The sequence below is a fragment of the Trichechus manatus genome, unplaced genomic scaffold (genome assembly GCF_000243295.1).
Source record: "Trichechus manatus latirostris isolate Lorelei unplaced genomic scaffold, TriManLat1.0 scaffold00160, whole genome shotgun sequence".
NCBI classification, from domain to species: domain Eukaryota; kingdom Metazoa; phylum Chordata; class Mammalia; order Sirenia; family Trichechidae; genus Trichechus; species Trichechus manatus.
Genome location: NW_004444096.1, coordinates 5,661,778 through 5,684,792, shown reverse-complemented (window position 1 = coordinate 5,684,792; position 23,015 = coordinate 5,661,778). Strand labels below are relative to the sequence as shown.

General features: G+C 37.9%; 2 protein-coding genes across 4 annotated transcripts in view; both read right to left on the bottom strand.

Annotated features, from left to right (window-relative positions):
- Positions 1–2,143: 2,143 nt before the first annotated feature.
- Positions 2,144–14,712, bottom strand: CLEC9A (C-type lectin domain containing 9A). Its single transcript, XM_004391385.3, has 6 exons — positions 14,293–14,712; positions 12,499–12,579; positions 8,388–8,534; positions 7,183–7,334; positions 5,779–5,900; positions 2,144–4,893 (listed from the first exon to the last, which is right to left on the bottom strand). Exons 1-6 carry the CDS (start codon positions 14,543–14,545, stop codon positions 4,782–4,784), a joined length of 867 nt encoding a protein of 288 aa, XP_004391442.3. The 5' UTR covers positions 14,546–14,712; the 3' UTR covers positions 2,144–4,781.
- Positions 14,713–19,402: 4,690 nt separating this feature from the next.
- The window catches only part of CLEC1B (C-type lectin domain family 1 member B), an 8,883-nt gene continuing 5,270 nt past the window's right edge, over positions 19,403–23,015 (bottom strand). For all 3 annotated transcript variants that reach the window (XM_023740631.1, XM_023740629.1, XM_023740630.1), the window contains 2 exons: positions 21,630–21,736; positions 19,403–19,611 (listed from right to left, as the gene is read on the bottom strand). In XM_023740631.1, coding sequence (XP_023596399.1) covers positions 19,467–19,611; positions 21,630–21,736 — 252 coding nt within the window. In that variant the 3' untranslated portion in view covers positions 19,403–19,466. The remainder of the gene's footprint in view (positions 19,612–21,629; positions 21,737–23,015) is intronic.

Genomic DNA, 23,015 nt, shown 5'->3' with positions numbered 1-23,015 from the left:
GATTTATCAACAGGAAACAAGTCATGAGCCCTGTAGCAGCAGGAAATGTGAGACATGTGATTGGGAGCTTTTATTTGGGGACGCACACAGATTATAAACTGAGGAAAAGAGCTGAGTAGGTTGTCTGAGGGTCAGCCTTGACATTTAGGAGTCAAATACTCTGTAGAGGAGGTCTTACAGTTTTTGAAGAAAACAAAAAGCAATGTAATATAAAGTGTACATGACTTTTTTTACAAAGTTCACTTTATGAATAGACTTTTAGAATCTAGTAATATTTATTATTATTATTCTCAGTATTATTCGAACATTTTTTTCTTTTTATTCATTGAAAGTATCTTAAACTTCTTTACATTTGTAAGAATTCTTTGTTCCCCTTTTTCTTTCCCCCTTTTTAAAGCTAACTCAGAACTCAATGAGATGAATCAAAGATACCCTATTCATTAGGATCTAGACCTAAGTTATGGAACTGGTTATCCAAGCGCTAAGGACCGAACTCTTACCATTACCCTGAAACAAGCCTTAATGTGGCCATACGGTTTCCGCTAGACAGCTAAGCTAAAGGTTAGTGGTTTGAACCCACCCAGTGATGCCATGGAAGAAAGGCCTGGCAATCTGCTTCTGAAAAGATTATAGCCAAGAAAACCTAATGGAGCAGTTCCACTCCATAGCAGATGAGGTTGCCAGGAAAGGAATCGACTTGATGGCAGTAATTTGTTTTTTTTGGTTTTTATCCAGGCCCAAAAGCAACCTGCAGAGAAAAAAATCTCTTGCTGTAATATCTGCTTGGAAAGCAGTATTGCCACTGAGGAAATTCGTAGGAGCTTATGCAGCTGGGCTACAGATAAAATCCTGACCCATAACTACTGCCTTATGTATTGGGGGAATGACATCAGCTGAAGGATGTTTGCCTTTTGCTTCATTGTACTTTTCCTAAGAAGAATTATAAACGTTTCCTGTCCTTCCTCTAAACATAGCTCCATGACAATACTTTGAAGAACCTTGAAGACAAACATTCTTTACTACAGAATGCGGCTATTGTTTCTCCTCTACTCCAGGTTATTCCGTACAGCTGCCACCTGCCACCTGCGGAAGCCAAGAACAGAAGACAACTTATACTATGCTTACTTTGCTATTCGTTTCCAGGTTCAGCAAAAAAAATCGACCTTTATTACAGTTACCACCATTTAAACTCATTGTCAAGGCTAAATAAAGATAAAACAAAAATACACTTTTCCCCTGCTTAAAGGATCCTGCTCTTTAGAGATGGATGACATTTTACAAAAGACTTCCAGATTCATTTAAATGATTTGTACTGCCTTAGTGAATTAGGCTTATTTTACTTCATTTAAGTGGTGTCTTTATTATAAGGAGGGAAAGATGAGAATCTAACCTGTCTCAGCTACTCCCAGTGTGAAATGGGGGATTAAAATGGAGGATAAAATTATGTTGAATTTAGCAAGGGTTTATTGAGAAGCTACTGTTTGCTAAGGTGTTATTCCAAGGATTTTAAGTGATCGAAAAGTGACATAATAATAATTAGTTAATTTTTCTTCCCTGTGTGGCACAAACGGTTAAGCGCTTGATTGCTGACTGAAGGGTTGGTCGTCTGAACCCAACCAGAGTCGCCTTGGAAGACAGGCCCAGTGATCTGCTTCCAAAAGATCATAGTCTTGAAAATCTTATGGAGCAGTTCTACTCTGCACACCTGGGGTCACCATGAGTTGGTGTCATGGATTGAATTGTGTCCCCCAAAAGTATCTGTCAACTTGGCTGCGTCATGATTCCCAGTATTGTAATCTGATGTGATTTCCTTATGTGTTATAAACTCTACCACTATGATGAGGTCTACAAGATTGGATAGTGTCTTAAGCCAATCTCTTTTGAGATATAAAAGAGAGACGTGAGCAGAGACACATGGGAACCTCATACCACCAAAAAGCAGTGCCGGAGCAGAGCTCATCCTTTGGATCTAGGGTTCCTGTGCAGAGAAGCTCCTAGACCAAGGGAAGACTGAGGCATCACAAGGACCTTCCTCCAGAGCTGGCAGAAAGAGAAAGCCTTCTCCTAGAGGTGATGCACTGAATTTGGACTTGTAGCCTACTAGACTGTGAGAGAATAATCTTCCCCTTGTGAAAGCCATCCACTTGTGGTATTTCTGTTAGAGCAGCACTAGATAACTAAGACAATCAGGATCTACTTGACAGCAACTAGCAACAACAACATAGTTCACAAGGTACTTTTGTATACACTGTCTCTTGGGAACAAGAAAGTCTATGCTTCAAGTAGACCACAAACCTGGTGCAGAGATTTTCTACAGAATATAGATTTATTTAATTCATTAATGTTTAGATATTCTCTCCTGAGGGTTGGTGAAATAATACATATAAATTTTATCTTCTCAATATGACTTAACATGAGCAGGAAAAACAGTCATTTGTACCTGGAATGCACAAATAATATTGATGCCTAGAGGTGACTGGAGAGTTATTCCAGATAAAATTAGCAAGCACTGATACAGCACTCACGCTGTACAAGACAGCACTCTCAGCAATTTACAAGTATTAGTGCTTTAATCCTCAAATTACATTTTGAGGTAAGAACTCTAATTATTTTACAGCAAAGAAATTGAGGTACAGAGAGATTAATAACCTGCCAAAATCATGTTGTAAGTAGCAGAACTAATATTTGAACCCATAATGTCTGTTATGAGAGTTTGTGCTCTTAATTACTGCACAAATATCGTCTAAGAAATCAGAAAAGAATCAACACTTAACCCTAGGTTTCCAAAACGCTGGGTGTTCCCAGTAGCTTCTTCTAGTGATCGAAGGACCTATCTGTGGAGCCTCTTCAGGGCCATAGTTGATGGGCCAACGTTGGTGAGTGGACCAAGGAAACTCCACCCCTTTCTAATCTTAGAAATCTCACTTTTTGGCGATTTGCCTAATGGGCTTCAGAGTGTACTTTACTTTGACGAAAATATTCAAATAACTTTTTTTTTAAGTTTGTAAACCACTGACTTAGGTTGGTGGCTCTCAAAGTTAATTGTGTCTATGAAACTCATGGTATGCATCTGGAATGGAGCCTAGGAAGCTACATTTTTAAAATGCACCTTAATTGGGTTCTGATATTTTGAGAAAGCCTGAGGAAGGAAAAATTGGAAAATCATATGTGTTTCTGAAAAGAAATGTTCTTAGTATATTTATTCAAAGTGTCATCACATCTTTTTCCAAGAAATATTTGTAATTAGCATAATCATGATTGGTGTCGTGATGATTGTTATTAAAAAAATGCCCCTCCTCCCTGAGGAAGTCCCTGGCTCTATCTCCACACAAGTCTTTCTAGACCCTTCAATTTTCTTCACCCTCTGGAATAAAATATATATGGGGAATGAGAGGAGAGAAAATGTAGCTGGAGAACTACATGGTGCTTTCTCCATTATTTTGGTAAAGGTCCACGTGACCAGATCTAGAGGGAGTTTAGAATTAAAAGTCTCCTCCGTATTTGACCTTCAAAGGACAGTTTTGCTGTTGAACAAACTCCGGAAGTTGAAGTCAGGTAGGCTGCAGATAAGGCCTTTTCTCAGCTCTGCATTAACCAGTGGTGAAGTAGCTTTTCTTTACGGTCCACCTGTTGTTTATATATGACAACAAGAGTGCTCCTCAAATTCCCTATTGGGCTTAATTATATGTGCCAAACAGGGATTATGCATATCAATTAATGCATTAGGTTAAGAGTGTTATTCGTTGTATTTCATCACAGACATAAACTCCTACAGAGATGCTTAATTAACAGTGTATCGATGACGGGAAGCGCAGCCATCTGTCTAGGTTAGAGTACACTTCCTTGAATTCTCATAGCACTGGGCATACCTCCAACATTACCCAATGTTGTATTTATGTTTGCATGCTTCTCTCTTTGATTATATGGTAAACTCAAGGGAAGATGCAGTCTTCACTCTCTGCTCCCTAGAACTAATAGAGTGCTGGAGGCAGGGTATCTGTTGGACGAACATACTCTACTCCTAAGTTAAGACTGCTGTAGTGTTAACTGAGAGTTCAGAACTTGAGCCCTTTGATTATTGAGTGGTGGGGATGGCCAGTAAGAGGAAGGAAGAAAACCTTAAACTGTCCTTTACTGAGGATGAACTGATCCTGGCAGTCTGACCATTTCTTCCACTTCCGTGAAATGGAGTAGTTCGCCTCTCCACTAGAATTTTGCAATTCCAAAAAGGGAGTCAACCGACGGGCTGCAGATAGAAGCCTGCCTTCCTTCCAGTTTCAAAGTCTATATCTCTGTCCTCCCACTCGCTTTTTATTATCTTGATAACATAGTAGAAGCTTAGAAAAATCAAAGAAAGATCTGACAGACTCTGAGTTTGAAAGGCCACATTTATTTATTTATTTTAAAATATTAGTCAGCTAGAACTGCACCATCTCTGCAACAACTTACAGATTTCTATGCGGAGATTACAGCTACTTCAGGAAAAAAAAAAAAAAAAGAGAGAGACAAATGGAAATGACTTTCCTTCAGTTTGCTCTCAACTCTTCAGGTACCTCTAAATCAATTTTATTCTTGGAAGGGTGAGTTATGGCAAATGCGAGTCTAGAATGGATGAAAGAATATTTCCAAGTGTAAATGCGAAATTAAATTAGTTTTCATAGCCCACACATTGGTTTACTTTAGCTCTTGATCTTTGGCTTTTGGAGGCAGGTTTTCCAATGGCCTGTTTGAAGGAGAGGTCGCTTCCAGCACAATTTCTTTCGAACAGTGGATCCTAAAGCTTACTTCTCACAGATAAAATATTTCCAACTGCTGCAGTTAGCTGAAAAAAGGTACTTTTCCTTGAGATATCCACAGTCTTGATTAATTGATTGGAGTCTCTGAATTGACCCCCTGTGGAGACAAATCAGTATTATATTTGAGGTTAGATATGGGGGTTACAGTGATGTTCTTGTGGTAACTAATGAGAAGTGCGTAGCTTTTGGTTTGTTTAATTCTGGCATCCCTCTGTGCTGCTTTGAGCCTCCTTCTTCAACAACAGAGCTGTTTTTTCTCAATTAAAAATATGTAATATAAACCAAAAAATAACCAAACCCGTTGCCATCAGGTTGATTCTGGCTCATTTAATACAGTATCAACAAAAACACATAAAAATGACTCTACAAATACAGGCTCTAAATTAGAGTCTCTTTCTTGATTCTTAATTCTTAAACTACAAGACACCTGACTCTGCTCATCCATCTCGCCAGCTCTATCTGAAAAGTTTAATATGGAAACTGCTTAATAGTTAGCACAATCTCTTTTCCTTAGCACTCCTCAGCCATTAAGTGAACAAAGAAAATGTACTTGATAACTATACTATATTGGAGCTCTTGTGGCGCAATGGTTAAGAGCTCCCCTGCTAACCAAAAGGTCAGCGATTGGAATCCACCAGCCACTCTTTGGAAACCCGATGGCGCAGTTCTACTCTGTCCAATAGGGTCGCTATGGGTCGGAATTGACTGACGGCAACTGGTAAGGTATACTATCTTAAATTGTTCAGTTAAGCACTTAAATTTTTATAAGAATTTTCTAGAGAAGGATGGCAGTGAGGCTGAGAAGGTGCAAGATTTAGAAGCCAGAAAGCTACTCTTAATTTCTTGGCTTTATAATCCATAGCCTGTAAAATTACCACATTGGTTAAGTCTCCTGGAGGAAATGTAGCATGGAAAATAAAATAAGCCTTTGAACTCTACCATGTTTCTAATTTCTCTTGTAACATTTCTTTTAGAGTCTTACAGGTCAGGGGACAGAGAGGAGCCATCTTGCCAAAGCCAAGGTCCACCGAGTACATCCTGAAACAGTCCCACCCAGTAATGGGAGTCTTTTTTGGTCTTCCATAAGATGTCAGTGATAAAATCCTATAAGAAACAAGGCCTGAATCATGAACTGAGGAGGAAAAAACAAAAAACTACTGTGATATATAAAGTGTGACATTTTGCCTAGACAGAAAGTAATGGAAACGTGAAGCTAGAGAAGGAGGAGAGAGCTTTACAAAAAAAAGAGAGAGACAGATTCATTTTATAGATTCTTTTCTGTTGCTATATGATCAATGTGGTATTTATGGAAAAAATTGGTAGCTGGTATTAAAAGATCAGCAGTTGGAATCCACTAGCCTCTCCTTGGAAACCTTATGGGGCAGTTCTACTCTGTCCAATAGGGTCACTATGAGTCGGAATTGACTCAGCGGCAATGTTTGTTTGTTTGTGTTAAAATACTGTTAAGAGATTGAGAGTTCAGCAGGTAGAATACGTCAATAAAGGTAAATGCTGTACTGAACTCTCATTATCAGGAGAAGTAAAACCGCCCTTGGCCTCACAGAATCACATGGATTATTCATTCTCACTATACGACAATACAGGAAATAGTATAGGACATTCCAGAAGCAACTTGACTCTGAATGTATTTTGTTAGAAGAAACATTATCAAACCCATAATTGTAAAATGTTCATTCAAGTTGCCTTGGTTTACTGGCTATCTTTAATAGCGCCCCGCTTCTACTTACAGAAATGAATTTCAACTAATTTCTGAGTATCATAGGCATATATTTCTAACACTGTCACAAATGTGTAACTATGAATTCTATTTCATGCATACTTGTGGGCAAAAATGATTTCAAAGAAATATGTTATCGTTCACTTGTTAAATAAACTAGGTTTAATGTCTACTAAACATTTTATTTAAAAAATGCTCATTTTTATAGACCTATTCATTTCATGATGTCACCTCACTTTTTTGTCCCTTTTTTTCTTTCATAATTACAAGATTGTTATAGGTTATTACACTTACGTACAGCACTGAATGGAATAAATTTAAAACACATATAAAATTATAATGTATGTATATTTTGGAGTGCATTAGCATGACACCACATTATACTCCTTTACGCTCCCCCTCTTTTTTTTATTAACAAAGGACACAGAATTAACATGGTCTCCTTTGTTTCTGGATAACTATCTAGTTTTTTTCCCCACATTAAAAGGAAAACAAATTATACTAATTCATCTCATTTAAACCTTTATTTCAACAAATACGCTACTGTTAAGAATATTAAGAAATTCTATCTCATGAGAATCAGTGCTTTCTTTCAATGCTTAACTTGGTATTTTCCGAATGATGGGAGGCCCCCTGACCAGTGTTTACCATTTCTTCTTTGCTGTCTATTTGTAGAAGCCTGGAGTCCTCCTTGGAACAATCTTCTTTACCCTGGTTCCAAAACTTCCACTTTTCAAAGAAATAGTAACAACTCTCCCCATTCTGAATCCAGTTGTCTGGACAAGGGCTGCAGTTACGGGCTTTGAATATAAACATTTTATTTTACTATTATCATTATAGGAATAACTGTAACAGTTCTTCTCAAAATGAACTCTTGCATCATCCTCAAGGAAGCTGCACACCCCAACCCAATGGTCCCCGTGATGCACACGTAACACAGTTTCTCTGAAGCGGAATATAGTAAGATTTACATCATCATTCTTAACTGTAACAGGTCTCTAAGAATCCGTTTAAGATAAAATTAACTTGAGAAGCTTCAGCCAAATCTTCCCTTTTCAATAAAAGATGATCTGATGATTGCAGTTTCAATTAAGCCTTCTTTTTTTTGAGTTTAGATCTTTTATAGGCTTCACTTACTTGTTTATTTTTTTATACTGGTTAATCTTACTGCTCCAACTTTTTTTTTTCTTAACATCTGTCACTGGAGATTACTTAAATGATACACCCTGAACGGAAGTTAATTTTCCGACTGAGTAGCCATAGCATACTTCATAAACTATACAACGGGAAGAAATAGACTGCTTTAGGTTTACAATGGTTGTAAGGGATTTAAAAGATAAAACTGAAATGACTTTATATGATTAAAAAAACACTGAATCCTGCATTATGTTATAATAATTTTATAGTAAATGCTCTAAAATTAAAAATAAATGTTCTGTTTGAAGAGTTACCTAACCTTGAATCTAAAGCAATACCTAAGCTAGAAATACTGGGAAATTTGGAGCTAGAATTAAAGATAGCTTATAAACTTGAGTGATTGGATTCAAACACAGAATGTTGCTTTTTTTGTTTTAATTCTGACCTACTAATCACACAAAGTCCAATTTGGCAATTGTCGGCACATGTTCTGGTATATTTTCTTCCTCTGCATTTCTTGGAACCTCAGTGTTTTCTACATGCAGAAGGAGATATGAATCAAGTTGAGCTGAAGAGTGCATCAAAATTATTTCTCTCCTGTTATAAAACCCTGGCTAACAACTTTGCAGAGAATAAAATGTGTGTGTCACTGTTCTTCATGAAGAATTGGTGCATACATTTGAATCTGCAGTGGAAAATGATTTTACGTCAATTACCTGAACTGGAAGAGTTTTGCATCAGAGTTTGGCAGCATTTCATCTGAAGGTCATGCTTTCCCTTCCACTGCGTAAAGTTTAACAATGCTTTGTCCTGTTGAATGAGTTTTTCTTGCTGTTCCATTGCAATAGTGGACACCTGGAACACTTCAAACGGTAACAATCATTCTTAGTACTGACGTGTTGTAACAAACAAGTCTTTCCAAGTAGACTAAAGTCAACTACAAGGTCCTGATTATTTTTGTGACTTAAATTTGCATTATTTTAGGTTTTTCTGTTTAAAACTCACATTGTTCAAAAATCAAAAGCTACAAAGTGTACATAGCAAAAAAAACTTCCTTGCCATCCCTGTGTCTTTATTCACCCAGTTCCACTCCCTCAAAGTAGCTAGGTTTACCAATTTATTTTCTACCTTTCCAGAGATATTTTGCATTTTGCAAGCAAATGAATGCAAAATGCCCTCTTCCCCTTTGCACAAACGGTGACAATCTGTTCACACAATTTTGCACCTTTTATTTTATCACGCAAAATATATTCTGGACATAATTCCATATGAGTACATAATAGCTGCATAAGGTTTCATTGTATGGATGTATCATGATTTGGTGCAGTGGTTAAGAGCTTGGCTGCTAACCAAAATGTGGGCCGTTCGAATCCACCGGCCGCTACTTGGAAGCTGTATGGGGCAGCTCTACCCTGTCCTATAGAGTCACTACGAGTAGGAATTGACTCTACAGCAATGCGTTTGGTTTTGGTCTATTGATTTTTAGACAATTTCCAATCTTTTGGTATTACAAAATCAAATGATGTCATAAAGAACCTTGGATATACATAATTTGACACAAGTGTATTAGTGTATTGGGGTGTATTTGTAAGATAAGTGACTAGGTCAAATATTATGGGCACTTAAGCTATATTAGTTAGCCTCTATATATGCTGTGGTGCAGTCGTTAAGTGCTCGACTGCTAACCCAAAGGTCAGCAGTTTGAATCCACCAGCCGCTCCTTGGAAACCCTATGGGGCACTTCTACTCTGTCCTATAGGTCGCTATGAGTCAGAATCGACTTGACGGCAACGGGTTTTTTTTTTCGGGTTATATGTTGTAGTAATCCCCGCCATCTAAGGACACTCTTAATTCTCTGACCTTTGCCAATGTAATATTTGCAAATGATATCTCAATATCATTGTAATTTGCATTTCTTGCTTTATGATTGATATTTTACCTTTTTTCGTATATATCTGAATGTACCAGTTGTATTTCCTTTTCTATGCAGTGTATGATTATATACTTTGTAATTTTTAAGTTGGGTTTCTGGTATCTGCAAATAAATAGGTATCATTTTGGTTTTTTCTCTCCAATTTGTAAGACTCAGCCCCAAACAACAACAACAACAAAATCAGCCTTTTGGATGTATAATAATTGGTAATTGGAGACTATGGATTTGTTTTCATAAAAAAAACAAATTGTATATCCCATTCACTTTACAATATTACTTTAAGGTGTATTGCATCTGCCATAATGTTTTTAATTTGAAGTGTTCTTTATACAGGTAGTCTCTGAGTTACAATGTATTTGAATTATGAGGAACCTCATTTATGAATGCCTGGATGATATAAATCAAGATGTGAAAGTGGTGTATCTACTTCCCAATAGGACAGCTGTGATTCAGGCTGTGGATCAAGGTGCATCTCCACTTTCAAGGCATACTACCCATGGACTATATTTTCTCAGGCAATAGCTGCAACATATGGAGGTACAGTAACATTGCTTGATTTCTGGAAAAATTATAATATTCTTCAGTGTATCCAGAACATTGCATCTTCCTGGAAGGAAGTTATGGGAAAATGCAAGCAGAGGGCTTGGAAAAAATTGCTGAATTAAGTGAACACGCTCCAGGTATTTGATCAGGGTAATATGACGACAGAAATCGTTGGCATAATCGCCAGATGGCAAGAAGGCTGAATTTAGAAGTTGATATCGCTGATGTAGAACAGCTCATAGATCAGAAGAAGGGGGATTGATAGATCAGGACTTAATGGGTTTCGACGAGGAAAACAAGGCTGAAGAGGAAAGAAAGAATGAGGAAGAGGAAGGGGAGAAGTTGTCAAAACATTTTACAGTGAAAGGATTAGCGGAAGTCTTCTCTAAACTAAATCAAGGGCTTCAGTTGCTTGAAAACACAGAACCAAACGCTGATCACTTTGCTAAAGTCCATAGGCAGATTGGGGAAGCAGTGAGATGTTACCATGAAATATCTGAAGAAAAACAGAAAAGGGGCATATAGACAGCTGTCACTCATTTTCTGACTAGAAATGCCATCCCCATTCCCAGGGGTAATCTAGATGATCCAGAATCTTCCTCAAGTGGAGTTATTACCACAACTGACAAAATCCTAATGTTGTCCAACCCTTCTTCATCATCAGAGTAAATTGTTATGTTTCTGTATGTTTTAATGTATGCATATATGTATTAAAATAATGTGCAACTCTTCTTCATCAGAGTAAATTTCTATGATTTGTGTATTTTTAATTATGTTTATACATATTAAAACATATCTGTAAGTTTATATGCAATGTTTCCAACACCCAAAGGCAAATAAAGATCAGATTTATAAAGATAACCGATAATAAAAAAACAATAATAATGAAATTTTTTTTAAAAAAAGAGGTATTTGACTTATGTCAACACTAACTTATGAAGGAGTTGTCTCAAAGTAACCCCATCGTAAGTCAGGGACGACCTGTACTTTTGTTTCTTTTATCTTCTTTCCCTGAGTAATGGATACTGGTAAAATAAGATTAAATTAATTACATAGAATCCATATTTAAACCATATCTTTTGATATTTTGTAGTACAAGTGAAATATGGATTCTTGCATTGTAGAGTTAGAAGGGAGTTTGGCAATAGCTCATTAAAAGTGCCCAGTGTTTACAGAAGAAACTGGATTATTGATGTTAAATGGCTTATCTGTTATTTCTCTTTCAACTATGCAAATATGCCTCCAGCATTCTTGTTTGGCAAACACACGTTTAATGTGTTTCTTTAAAAAAAAAATGGTACTAGTATTTGATTAAAAATTCTTGATAAAGCACAGGAAGAGGATGGAGTGTGATAAAAGAAAGCTTCCTCAAAGTTCTAACATTTCAGCTGGGCTATGGGATACTGGGGAGGGGCTAGATCGACAAGAACAGTTATTTATTGAGTTCTTAGTAATTCTTAAAACATTCCTCTGCAAACCATCAGGAAAATAAATCGCATAGCATTACATAAACAAGATGAAGCATCTTGTACTTGATGGAAGCAAATTTGCACTTTTCCTCATTCTCAGAGCTCATAATTCTTCTTGGTCAGCTAATGCCAAGGCATACAAGAAAGGAGAATCTTCCATACAGTAGCCTTCATCTCTATCTTTTTAATCATATTTCTTAGTGGTAATGTGAGTTGTAATAGACATTCTTAGTCCTTTTCTTGGAATTTGTAGCTCTGTGATTATTTCCATATAAAATTTTTACTTGCCTGATATCAAAACACATCTCTAATTTGGACTTAAGAGAGTAAAGAAATATAGTCAAACCGGGCTCAAACAAAGCTCTCAAGTTTGCATCAAACATTTTAAAATTGCACCTTGTCTAATATAACATGAAACAGTCTTATTAAATGATCTGCATAAGGTAAGTTTGACATATTATATACATACATATTAGAAATAAAAGAGTGTATGCTGAAATTTTTCTTATTTCATGCTTTGGCATGCTAACAAGACCCATAAATTGAACTAGTGTATAAATAATAATTTGTAGTATTTGTCCCAAAGAGACATACGGCATTAGTTTCGATTTTCACAACAGGCCATTGATAACTGAAAGTTATCAGTGGCATCTAAATGCCCAGAGAGTTATAGCTAATAAAAGTTCTATAAATTAAGAAGCCATTGTTTTATATCACTTACACGCATTCTGATGTTTCTTAATGGATTTATTCATCCTCCTTTTTAAATTAGAAAGTTTATATCTAATGAGATACATCTATAATTATATACAGTTATGCATAATACCTGTATCTGTATATCTGCATATATATATTATTTTTAAAAGATCTTTTTGTACTTACACTTGATGCCCAAGAAAATGGAAGCTGTTAATGAGCCCATGCAGAAAATCCATGAAATCACCACCACAAGACACCATGTTCCTAAACACGGAACAGAGATCATTAAATTGAGTTAAAGAAGGTAGATGGACGGAAAGGGTCAGGTTACAATGAGGGTGACTAAAAGCAGGAATGCAACGTCAATCCCAACTGGAGAATTACTGAGGCCTCGAATTTGTAACTGGAAGTAAGAGGAAAAAGAGAGCCTTTAACTCAAACTCTTTAAAATACAAATTATATCTTGGAATATATTTGATGTGGAAAAATGCTAAATTGGACAGGGTTAATAACAAAGTTTCTCTCGTCTTTATGTGTGACACCACAGCCTTATTAACTACTTACATATGTTCTTTTCCCACAATCTTTCAGCGATTCTCACAAGATTTAGTTTCCGAAAGCAAGAAAGCGGCCTTACATTTCCCCACATGTTTTCAGTATCCCTTGAACATGATCCCTTCAAAGATACTTTCTTTTAAGTATACACTTTTGGTTGAAGGATATTTTTTTCCAACTAATTTTGCAATGACTCAGAAAGGAAGAATTAAGAATGCCTGATTAATTTTATTCTTAACACTATTCAGAACAAAATAGATCAAAGTTATCTTTGGATATTGTAGTAGGCTGAATAATGGCCCCCCAAGAGGTTTATAAGAAAGACTGATGGCATGGTGTTAAGCGCTCAGCTGCTAACCCAGAGATTGGCAGTTCAAACCCACCAGCCCACTTCTCCGGGAAAAAGATGTGGCGGTCTGCTTCCGTAAAGATTTACAGCCTTGGAAACCCTACGGGGAAGTTCTACTCTGTCCTGTAGGGTTGCTATGAGTCGGAATCAACTCAAAGACAGTGGGTTTGGTTTTTAAGATGTCCATGCTCTAATCTACAAAAACTTAATTTATGTACAAAAGGGATTTTGAAGATGTAATTTAGTTAAGGACTGTAGGATGGGGAATTATTGTGAATTACCTGGATTCTTGGAGACAGGAGGTTAGAGGGACAGAGGCGGAGTAAGGAGAGAAGCAGAGAGAGATGTGGAAATGCTGTGCCGTCACTGCTGGCTGTGAAGGTGGAGGAAGAGAACAAGAGCCAGGAAAATCGAGAAATGCAGCTATAGATGCTGGAAAAAACAAAGAAATGGATTCTCCCCTACAGCCTCCCTCCCAAGGGAGCACAGCCCTATTGACACTTTGGTTTCAGTCCGGTGAAACCCATTTTGGACTTCTGACCTCCAGAACTCTAAGATAGTCTGTGTTTTTTCAAAGCCCCTAAGTTTCTAGTAATTTGTTACAGCAGCAATACAAACCCAACACAGATATTAAATAACAAACACAGCACTGATCACTACAGCAGAAAATACCAAACCAATGAGATTTTTGCCAGGTTTTCACTTTTTTTTTCCCGCCTTTACTTCTTAGTGTTTACCAAATAGCCCTGGGGTATTTTATGCAGGAGGTAAAATAATAAAAATATATGATTTCCTTCACTTATTTTCCAAATCCAGGAATGATTTGTCCTTTCCAGAGAGAGAAAGAAAAAAAAGCAACAGGTATTTGTCAATTCTATTGTTCTTTCCCTTTTTCACCTTAACTTATTCCTCCTCTACTTCATTTCATTTTTTTATATGATAGAATATCATGCACATTCTAATTCTATTAAGTGTATTGTCTCACATTAGAAAAACCCTCTTGGGCTCATCCTGGACCGAAACAAAGCAAAACATAAATTTCAGTCTTAGAGTAAATAACTAGAACTGCTTACCAGAACATTTGTTGGAAGACAGAGGTTCTTCATAGTGGTTTGGTGATGGATTATCCCACTGAAGAGGGGTATAGATTTCCTCCCCCTGCATGTCTGAAATGCTTTGATAGGTATGGCGGCTATGGGAAAGGCTGAGACAAGTAACTGCTCTTGTGGTCAGGAGCAGATTGGTGGAAGAACTGAAATTGGCTAGTTTTTCCACATAGTAGGTGAATATGTTTGGGGTTAAGGAGTAGAACAGATGAATCTTCATCCAGAAAGTGGAAGTTTATGAAGTTTAGTCCAAAACATAACTTAGTAAACGAGGAAATGAGAAAGAAACTGAACTCAAAATGGCCAAGGACAGAATATATCATAGCTCTGGTTTCCAAAACGCAGCAGATGGTGAAGGTAACAGGACTGGATTACAGTTAAGATGAAAAGGATAGAAGCACAAATAATGCACTTGTACTTGGTACAGGACATAAAGCAAGGGGATGACATATACAATGAAAGTATGTGGATAGCTCACATTGGCCAACCAGGTGTAAGCAACTGAAGATCACTCTACATCCTTAAACAAGAAAGCTAGGAAGGGATTTTACCCCTAAAATAAGCTTATATACTGTATATTAATTGGGAGTCCCTGGGTAGTACAAATGGTTAGTGTGTTTGGCTACTAACTGAAAGGTTGGAGGTTCAAGTCCACTCAGAGGTACCTCGGAAGAAAGACCTGGTGATCTGCTTCTGGAAAATCAGCCACTGAAAGCACTATGGAGCACAGTTTTACTCTGACACACATGGGGTCGCCATGAGTTGAAACTGGCAACTGGTGGTATTTTAGTTAAGGTTATGATAAATAATGAATAAATAAATAAATCTGAAATAACAAATAAACCTCAAAATGTCAGTTGCTTAACACAATACAAGTTTGCTTTTCACTCATATAATATTTTAACTTCAGTAATCCTGGTCACTTGGTAATTTTCCTCCAGGCTCCTTCCATTTTATGAGACATTGGAGTTCTCTTGTTTCAAGCCACTGAAAAGAAAAAGAGAAAGTGGAGAATGAAAGCTATAACCTGGAAGTGACATGCATCACATCCTTGTCCATACCAATGCATGCGCATATTTGGCTATAAAAGTGGGGCCTGAAAATTGTAACCTCTGCCCGGGCAACAAGCTCTCAGTGACAACTTTACTCTAGAAGGTAAGTATGAACTATTTAGGGGCTGTATAGCCATCTCTGCCACATCCTGTGGCAGAAGTATTGAGAACTCTAATGCTTTAATCATCACTCATATTTTGCCTTATGGACGAAGGTCATGTCTTCATAATGTAGAATCTGCAAGTCCCAACAATCTGCAACATTGTAATGTTCTCTTTTGTTTCCGTGTCTCACTGGATGGATCATTTTTCTTTACAACAGTCAGGTTCCCAGAAGGAAGCAGATGGAACACTCAAGGGGTGATCTAAGGGCATTTAATAAAGGGAGTGTTTATAAAGTTGGGGCAAGGGTTAAGGGAACCTACAAGGGATGGTGAAATATACATTGGGAAGTTGGTATCACCCCTAGGCCTGAAGGATCAAGAGGAGGGTGGTTACTGGAACATCATGAGGAGCATGGTTGAGGACCCGCCCGACAGGGATTGTGGCCTAAGGTACAGATAATGCAGCCTTTGCCAACCTGAAGCACGGTGCAGGGAGAAACCCAAGGAAGTAAACACCCTGACCTCTTTCTCCTCCCACCCTATGATCCCCTGCCAGTGCCTCCCATTGGCTGGCCCAGGCACCGCTGTTCATTTTAGTTGGGGCTTGTAAGGCACAGGGTAGGGCTGAGAGGATCTAGCACCCTCCACATGGAGAGTATCCAGCACATTCTCCAAATATTTCATGTGATTTTCATGTGACTGAGATTCTGGTCTAAAACACAGTGCACCTTAACTCACTTGTTGGTGTGTGCCTTCGAGTCAGTTCTGACTCATAGCGACCCCATGGGACAGAGTAGAACTGCCCCATAGGGTTTCCTAGGCTGTCATCTTTACGGAAGCAGAGAGCCAAGTCTTCTTCTCCCCGGAGCGGCCGTTGCGTTCCAACCTCCCATCTTTCAGGTAGCAGCCTAGAGCTTCAGCATTGCACCACCGGGGCTCCGTCTTAACTCTCTAAGGCCTTTCAAATAGGATCATTTCTATGGAGAGAAAAAAGGAGAAGTGGTCGTAATCCTATCAAATGCTCGCGGAGACTAATATCAGGAAGATGGAAACAGAAGTTCTGCAAGTTGTTAGTTCCCAGTTGTTCTCAAATTTTACTAGCACTAAAAATCAGGCCCAGAAAGACTAGATTTTTCCAAGACAGTAGGCTGTCTGATAAATTTCTGAGGGAACATTGGACTCTTCCAATAAAAACGTGAATATGTTAATCATACTAAAACCAAACCCACTGCCCTTGAGTCAATTCCAACGCATATCAACCCTGTAGGACAGAGTAGAACTGCCCCACAGGGTTTCCAAGGAGCGGCTGGTGGATTTGAACTGCTGATCCTTTCGGTTAGCCGCTGAGCTCTCAACCAGGGTGCTACCAGGACTTCGGTAATCATAACCCGTTGCCGTGGAGTCGATTCCTAGTATTTATTGTTCATTACAGTTCATGTACTATTTCAACGGTGTTCAAATGAATTATTTTAATTCTCACAACAGCTCTATGAAGTGGGTACTATTATTAGTATAGTGTGATGCAGTTATAAATTGAGACATAGAGAAGTCAGTTATTTACTGTAGTTCACATACCTAGTGAATGGCGGAATTAGTATTTGAAACTAGGCAGTCTGATTCCATAACCTGTGCTGTTAACTTCTGTGCTGTTGTAATTTCATGTAGAAGACGCCTTAGCTATGAGTAGCAGAAAAGAGGCTTTACAGGCACAATTCTTTTGGTGTATGGTTTTTGCTTTCAGCTGAGTGTTTGCCATGCATTAAGACACCATTCTTCCAAATATCTTTGGGCCATGTGTGATATATAAAGATACGTGTTTCTATTTTGGGGGGATGAAACACTGAAGTCCAGAGGTATGGCTGATTTTGGGGAAGCTTTCTAAATTACTAGTTTCTGTTTTGTTTCACTAAGGGGCCCTGGTGGTGCAGTGGTTAAGCACTCGGCTACTAACCAAAAGGTTGGTGGTTTGAACCTACCAGCTGCTCGGTGGGAGAAAGATGCGGCAGTCTGCTTGGAGGTAAAGATTCTAGTCTCAGAGACCCTGTGAGGGAGTTCTTTGTTCTGTAGGGTCACTGTGAGTCAAAACTGACTTCACGGCAATGGATTTTTATTTGGTTTCACTAAATGAACAATTAAAAAGAAGGAAGTAACAATACCATTCCCCAAAAGCCAAGGTCTTTAGTCATTTGAAGTGGCCGGCAGAATCTGAGATATTTCTCTTATTTTTCCTCAGACCCCCAAATCTGCTTGTTTACTGATAGTCTAAAACACAATACAGATTCTTTTGAGCGTCTTTGGGTATTAGTGCACAAAACTATAAAAGGAACACATATTTATTGAGTTTTCATTACATGCTTCATATTCTGCTCGATGGTCTGTGTAATTATCTGAAGTGATCTTCAAGATAGCCTTGTGAAAGCCAAAACAAAACCCGGCACCGTCGAATTGATTCTGACTCATTTCAACCTTAGAGGACAGAGTAGAACTGCCCCATACAGTTTCCAAGAGCAACTGGTGGATTTGAACTGCTGACCTTTTGGTTAGCCGTCTAGCTCTTAACCACTGCTCCACCACGGCTCCGTAGCGTTATGAGCAAGGTAATAATATGAAACTCATTGATAAGGAAATTGAGGTTTAAAGAGGCTAAATTACCTAAAGTCACATAGGAAGCAAGTTCTAAAGTAGTTTTTCTTGGAATATATTAAAGACTATTTATATCAAAATCATGCGGAGTGCATGTGAATTACCCAAGTCTCTGGATCTTCTCAGTCTTCAGATTGTGTACCATCGGTATTTAGTTGTATGTGGATATCTGCAAGTTTTAACAAACATCTCAGCTGAGATGTTTGAGAATCATTTCTATAAATTTTCATCCCACGAGTGCAAGAAGACATCACTGTCCGGGCATCTGTGGGTAAGAAATGCAATTGTTTGCCTGTTATCCTGTTCAACTGTGTCTCTCAGCATGGTCTATAAATACTTTCTGAGTCATTCAGCAAAACCCAAGGATAAAACTGCTAGGAAAAGAACAAGATAAGGCATTTTTACTTGCTCCTCCGCTTACTAGCCCATGGGTCTTGATAAAATGTTTTTACTTGCTATCCTGTCTACTAGTCCGCAGACCTTGTTAAGAAGCATTTACTCATTTTACAAACACCACGAGATTTCTTACAAACTTTCTTTTTCCTTCTGCACAGAAAATTATTCCTATTGAGTCTGAGCAGAGATGAACTTGGAATTGGAATTGTATTTGTACAGTGCTTTTACTGGTTGAGATAATTTCTAGTGAATTCTCTCATTAATTAGAAGCAAATGTTTGTTCTGTTGCCTGTAAGCCAGGAACTATGTTTGGTGCTGGATACAGAATAGTGAATAAGAAAGTCACGGCGTTTGCTTCACAGAGCGTCTTGTATGGTTAACACTCAGAAACTTTATTTTAGGTTCTAGAATAGCGAGGAACATAAGACAGAGTTACATCCAATTTTAAATATGTGAGGATGGAAGTTAAAGAGGCTACATGACTAATCCATGATCATATTTCAGCTAAGTGACCACACCATCTAAACTATTCTACTGATTTCCAATTTGGTATTCTTCCCACTACCTTATGCGGTCTTTCTTTCCAACGTAGACATCTTTCCTAGCTTAAGTCAATTAAGCCCTAACCTTTCCTGTTCCAAGTTTAATTTTATATGTTTATGCCTGAAGATAGGATGAAACATAGGAAGTCCAGATAATCAGGAATGGAAGACAAGAAGAAAGGAAATTAATGGACAGCAGAACAGTTGGAAAGCAAATGATCGCCTCATAGAGCTGACTTATGTATGTATAAAGAAAAGGTTAAGTCATGTTGGAAGCAAAGATTGTAAAGATGGCTCCATGGTGACGAAAGGGAGAAATAAGGAATTTGATGGCTCGTGATTCTTTCATCAAGACTTTTTATTGGACAATCAATCATCTGTCTGTGGCCTGTTCATCTCGTTCATTAAAGCAGTTCGTCCACCTTTGCCATCCCAGCCTTCCGCTCACACACGAGATAATGTCTGTTCTTACAGGAGGAAGGGTGGATTTTCCCATGATGAAAGTAAGCACATTTCATATTTGGGTTTCCATCTCCAGGAAGCTCAAACCTGTAAATGGAAAAGGTAGAATGAGTTTATTTGAAGGCTAAATAATCAACAGTCAAACTCTGCGTATAGAATTTTATGGCAGAAAATGGAAACAATGGGGGGAAGTATAAACCAAGATTCATGCACTTGAGAAACTTCCAGTATGCTTGGGAGTGCAAGGTATATACAACTGAAAATGTCAGTAGCAATTTAACATTCCATAAGATTAAATGGCAAGTGAACACTAGGCTCAAGAGGAGTCCAGAGGAAGAGATGGATGTGGATCTGAAATGGTGAGTAAAGGCTTCATCTAGAAAATCAGGCTGGAGTTCTGTCTTGAAGGAAGAGTAGGATTCAGATAAGTGGAGACAAGTAGGATTTAGATAAAATGGGAGAAACTTGCAAGGCAAGCAGCTGCACAAGAAGGGAATGAACTCAAGGAAAAATGAGTTGAAAAATATTTTTGAACTGAGGATTTGTTAGAGGGTTGTAAATATAAGACAATGCATTATACTGTAACTGGCTGTTAACTTGTCTGTATTCCTTACTAGATTGTTTCTGATGAAAGACCAAGGAATATATACGGATTATTTACTTGCCAGTAACTGTGGAACACTTTCTATGTGCCAGAGTTCTCTATGTGCTAAGAGATATGGTGGTAAACAAAGACAAGGTCCTTCTCTTGGGGAGCTTACATTATAGAGGGGGAGATTTCGATAAAAAGCCAACAAATAAACAGATGAAATAACATCAGAGAATTGGCAAAACTGACAAAGAAACAAGAGTATGATATGCTAGACCTTGACTGGAGTAGGGACCAGGGAGACTAATTTAATTTGAGAGATTAGAGTTGCTCTCACTGGCAAATGATGTTTAAACAGAGGCTTGAGTGACAAAGGGAGACAGTCATGGCGTTCTGGAGGCAGAGCGTTCTAGGCGGAGGGAACAGCAAGTACAAAAGCCCCAAGACAACTAAGCAAGACTGACTTGTTGATAAACAGAAGCAAGGCCAGTTTGCCTAAAATGTTGTGAAAGCGGTAACAAGTGAGAAGCGATAAAGTCCAAGATCTGTAAAGAGGCTTGCTTGTGATCCTAGGCTCCTGACCCGCAGTAAATAATAAATATTTGGTGAATAAATTAGTTAATAATTTAAGTCATTATCAGATTTATAAGTTTTCATTATGTTTATATTTGAATTAGAGAGACATTGCAGTTTTCTTATGTAGGATGAATAGAAGGTGATGAGATTGGAAAGCCATATTTAAAAAAAAAAAAAAACCATTTCCGTTGAGTAGATTCCTACTCATAGCGACCCTGTAGGACACAGTAGGACTGCTCCATAGGGTTTCCAAGGAATGGCTGGTGGATTTGAACTGCCAATCTTTTGGTTAGCAGCTGAGCTCTTAACCACTGTGCCACTAGGGCTCAGGAAAGCCATATTAAACCAAAAACCAAACCCATTGCCGTCGAGTCGATTCTGACTCATAGCGACCGTCCTAATGGAATTGGCCCCTTTGGCTGGATTGTCTCTAGCAGAATGGAGCTACATTACATGAACATTAAAATTTCCCTGTGAACTACAAGATGTCTGATTCTCGGAGATGCCTAGGATGGAAAAGTTGGCAAATGATGCTGAAAAGTTAAACGGACCTCCAAGGCAATAATTTTCCGTCATAAGATAATGAGAATAATAATTTTGTTCTAAAAATACATGAAGACAATCGAGAAAGGAAAAACAGAAACGTAAAATGTCTCAAAGATAAAGTTGAGGGCAGAAATGGTTGGGAAGAAAATGAGGAATACATGTGAATTGTGGTTTAGATAAAGAGAAGGATGAGTGTGTGGGAAAGGTAGGGTTGTTTTGTTACCCTTGCTCTTTTATCAGGAGTAGGGCGTGAGTGACTCAGCTGCTGTTTACATAACCACAGTTAAGGTATAGAGCTCCTCTCAACTTATCAGGAACTTGCACTCAAGAGGAAGGGGATCCAGGAACAAAAATCACTATTAGTGCCTTGTGTTCTGAATGTCCAGTGACTTACAGATTTTTGGAGAAAACTGAGCCATCTTCCCATGTCCAGACCCCATTAGAGTTCTGGCGGGACAGTCCAATCCAACGAATTAAACCAGTCCTGGCTTTGATGTATTCCTGTTGTAAACACAAATAAAGATAATGGTCAGAATGCCTCCGAAGCTCTTGCTGATGACCTAAAGACTAAGTTTCGTGATAAGACTTCTGCCAAAAAAAAAAAAAAAGAAAGTTAGATTATATGTTTATGTTAATATTAATGGATGCACCTCCAGGGCTCCTTATATTTGAAATTTAGAATTGTACCAAATCGACTTGTTTTAGAATTAAAGAAAAAAAACAAAAAAACCTACATGCTTGTAGGGCATAAGAAAAATTGTACACAAAATAACTAATATTCTAATCTTCCTCTGTGTTTATATGATTATATTTTCCATCAACTAATGAGCAGAGTACCAAATAGAATACCAACTATGACTCTTAAATGGGGTAAACTGTAAACAACTGTAGTCCTCGGGCGGTGCAAATGATTAATGTGCTTGGTTGGAGGTTGGTGCCCACCTAGAGGCACCTCGGAAAAAAAGACCCGGCAATTTAAAAAAAAAAAATCATCCATTGAAAACCCTATGGAGCACAGTTCTGTTCTGATAGCCATGGGGTTGCCAGGAGTCAGAATTGACTTGATGGCAACTGGTAAACAACTAAAGAAAATGAAATCATCATTGTTAAGACTTTATATTCCCCAGAATTAAGTTTTATCTGAATTGATTTTATTGCTTAGATTGTCTATAAAATCTTCCATGTAGAACTAATAATATGTTTTAGTTGATGGGGTAAAAGAGAATTACATGGTGATTTTCTTTTTTTAATTATTTTTATTGTACTTTAGATGAAGCTTTACAGAACAAATAGTTTCTCATTGAACAGTCAGTACACATATTGTTTTATGACATTGGTTAACAACCCCATGACATGCCAACACTCTCCTTTCTCAACCTTGGAGGACCTTTTTTTTTTTTGGTGAAAATAAACACAGCCAAAGTTACACCATTTCAAAAATTTCTACATGTACAATTCAGTGACATTGATTATGTTCTTCTAGTTGTGCTGCTATTCTCACTAACCTTTTCCAAATTTTTCCATCACCATTACCTTCAACTCACTGCCCCCTAGGCTTCCCATCAAATCTTTTGAGCTGCTGTTGTCAATTTTATCTCACATAGATAATTCTTTTTTTTTTTTGTACTTAGATGGAAGTTTACAGAACAAACAGTTTCTCATGAAACAGTTAGTACACATATTACCCTATGACAATGGTTAACAACCCCATGACATGTCAACACTGTCCCTTCTCAACCTTGGGTTCCCTATCACCAGGTTTCCTGTCCCCTCCTGCCTT

Excerpts from the sequence above, each read along its gene's own strand:
- CLEC9A (XM_004391385.3), bottom strand. The coding sequence starts at position 14,545 with ATGAAGATTCATCTGTTCTACTCCTTAACCCCAAACATATTCACCTAC. Across the intron at positions 12,580-14,292 it reads GTCTTCCAACAAATGTTCTG|GAACATGGTGTCTTGTGGTG; the intron begins GTAAGCAGTTCT and ends TTCCGTGTTTAG. Across the intron at positions 7,335-8,387 it reads GCAAAACTCTTCCAGTTCAG|CCCGTAACTGCAGCCCTTGT; the intron begins GTAATTGACGTA and ends TTATATTCAAAG.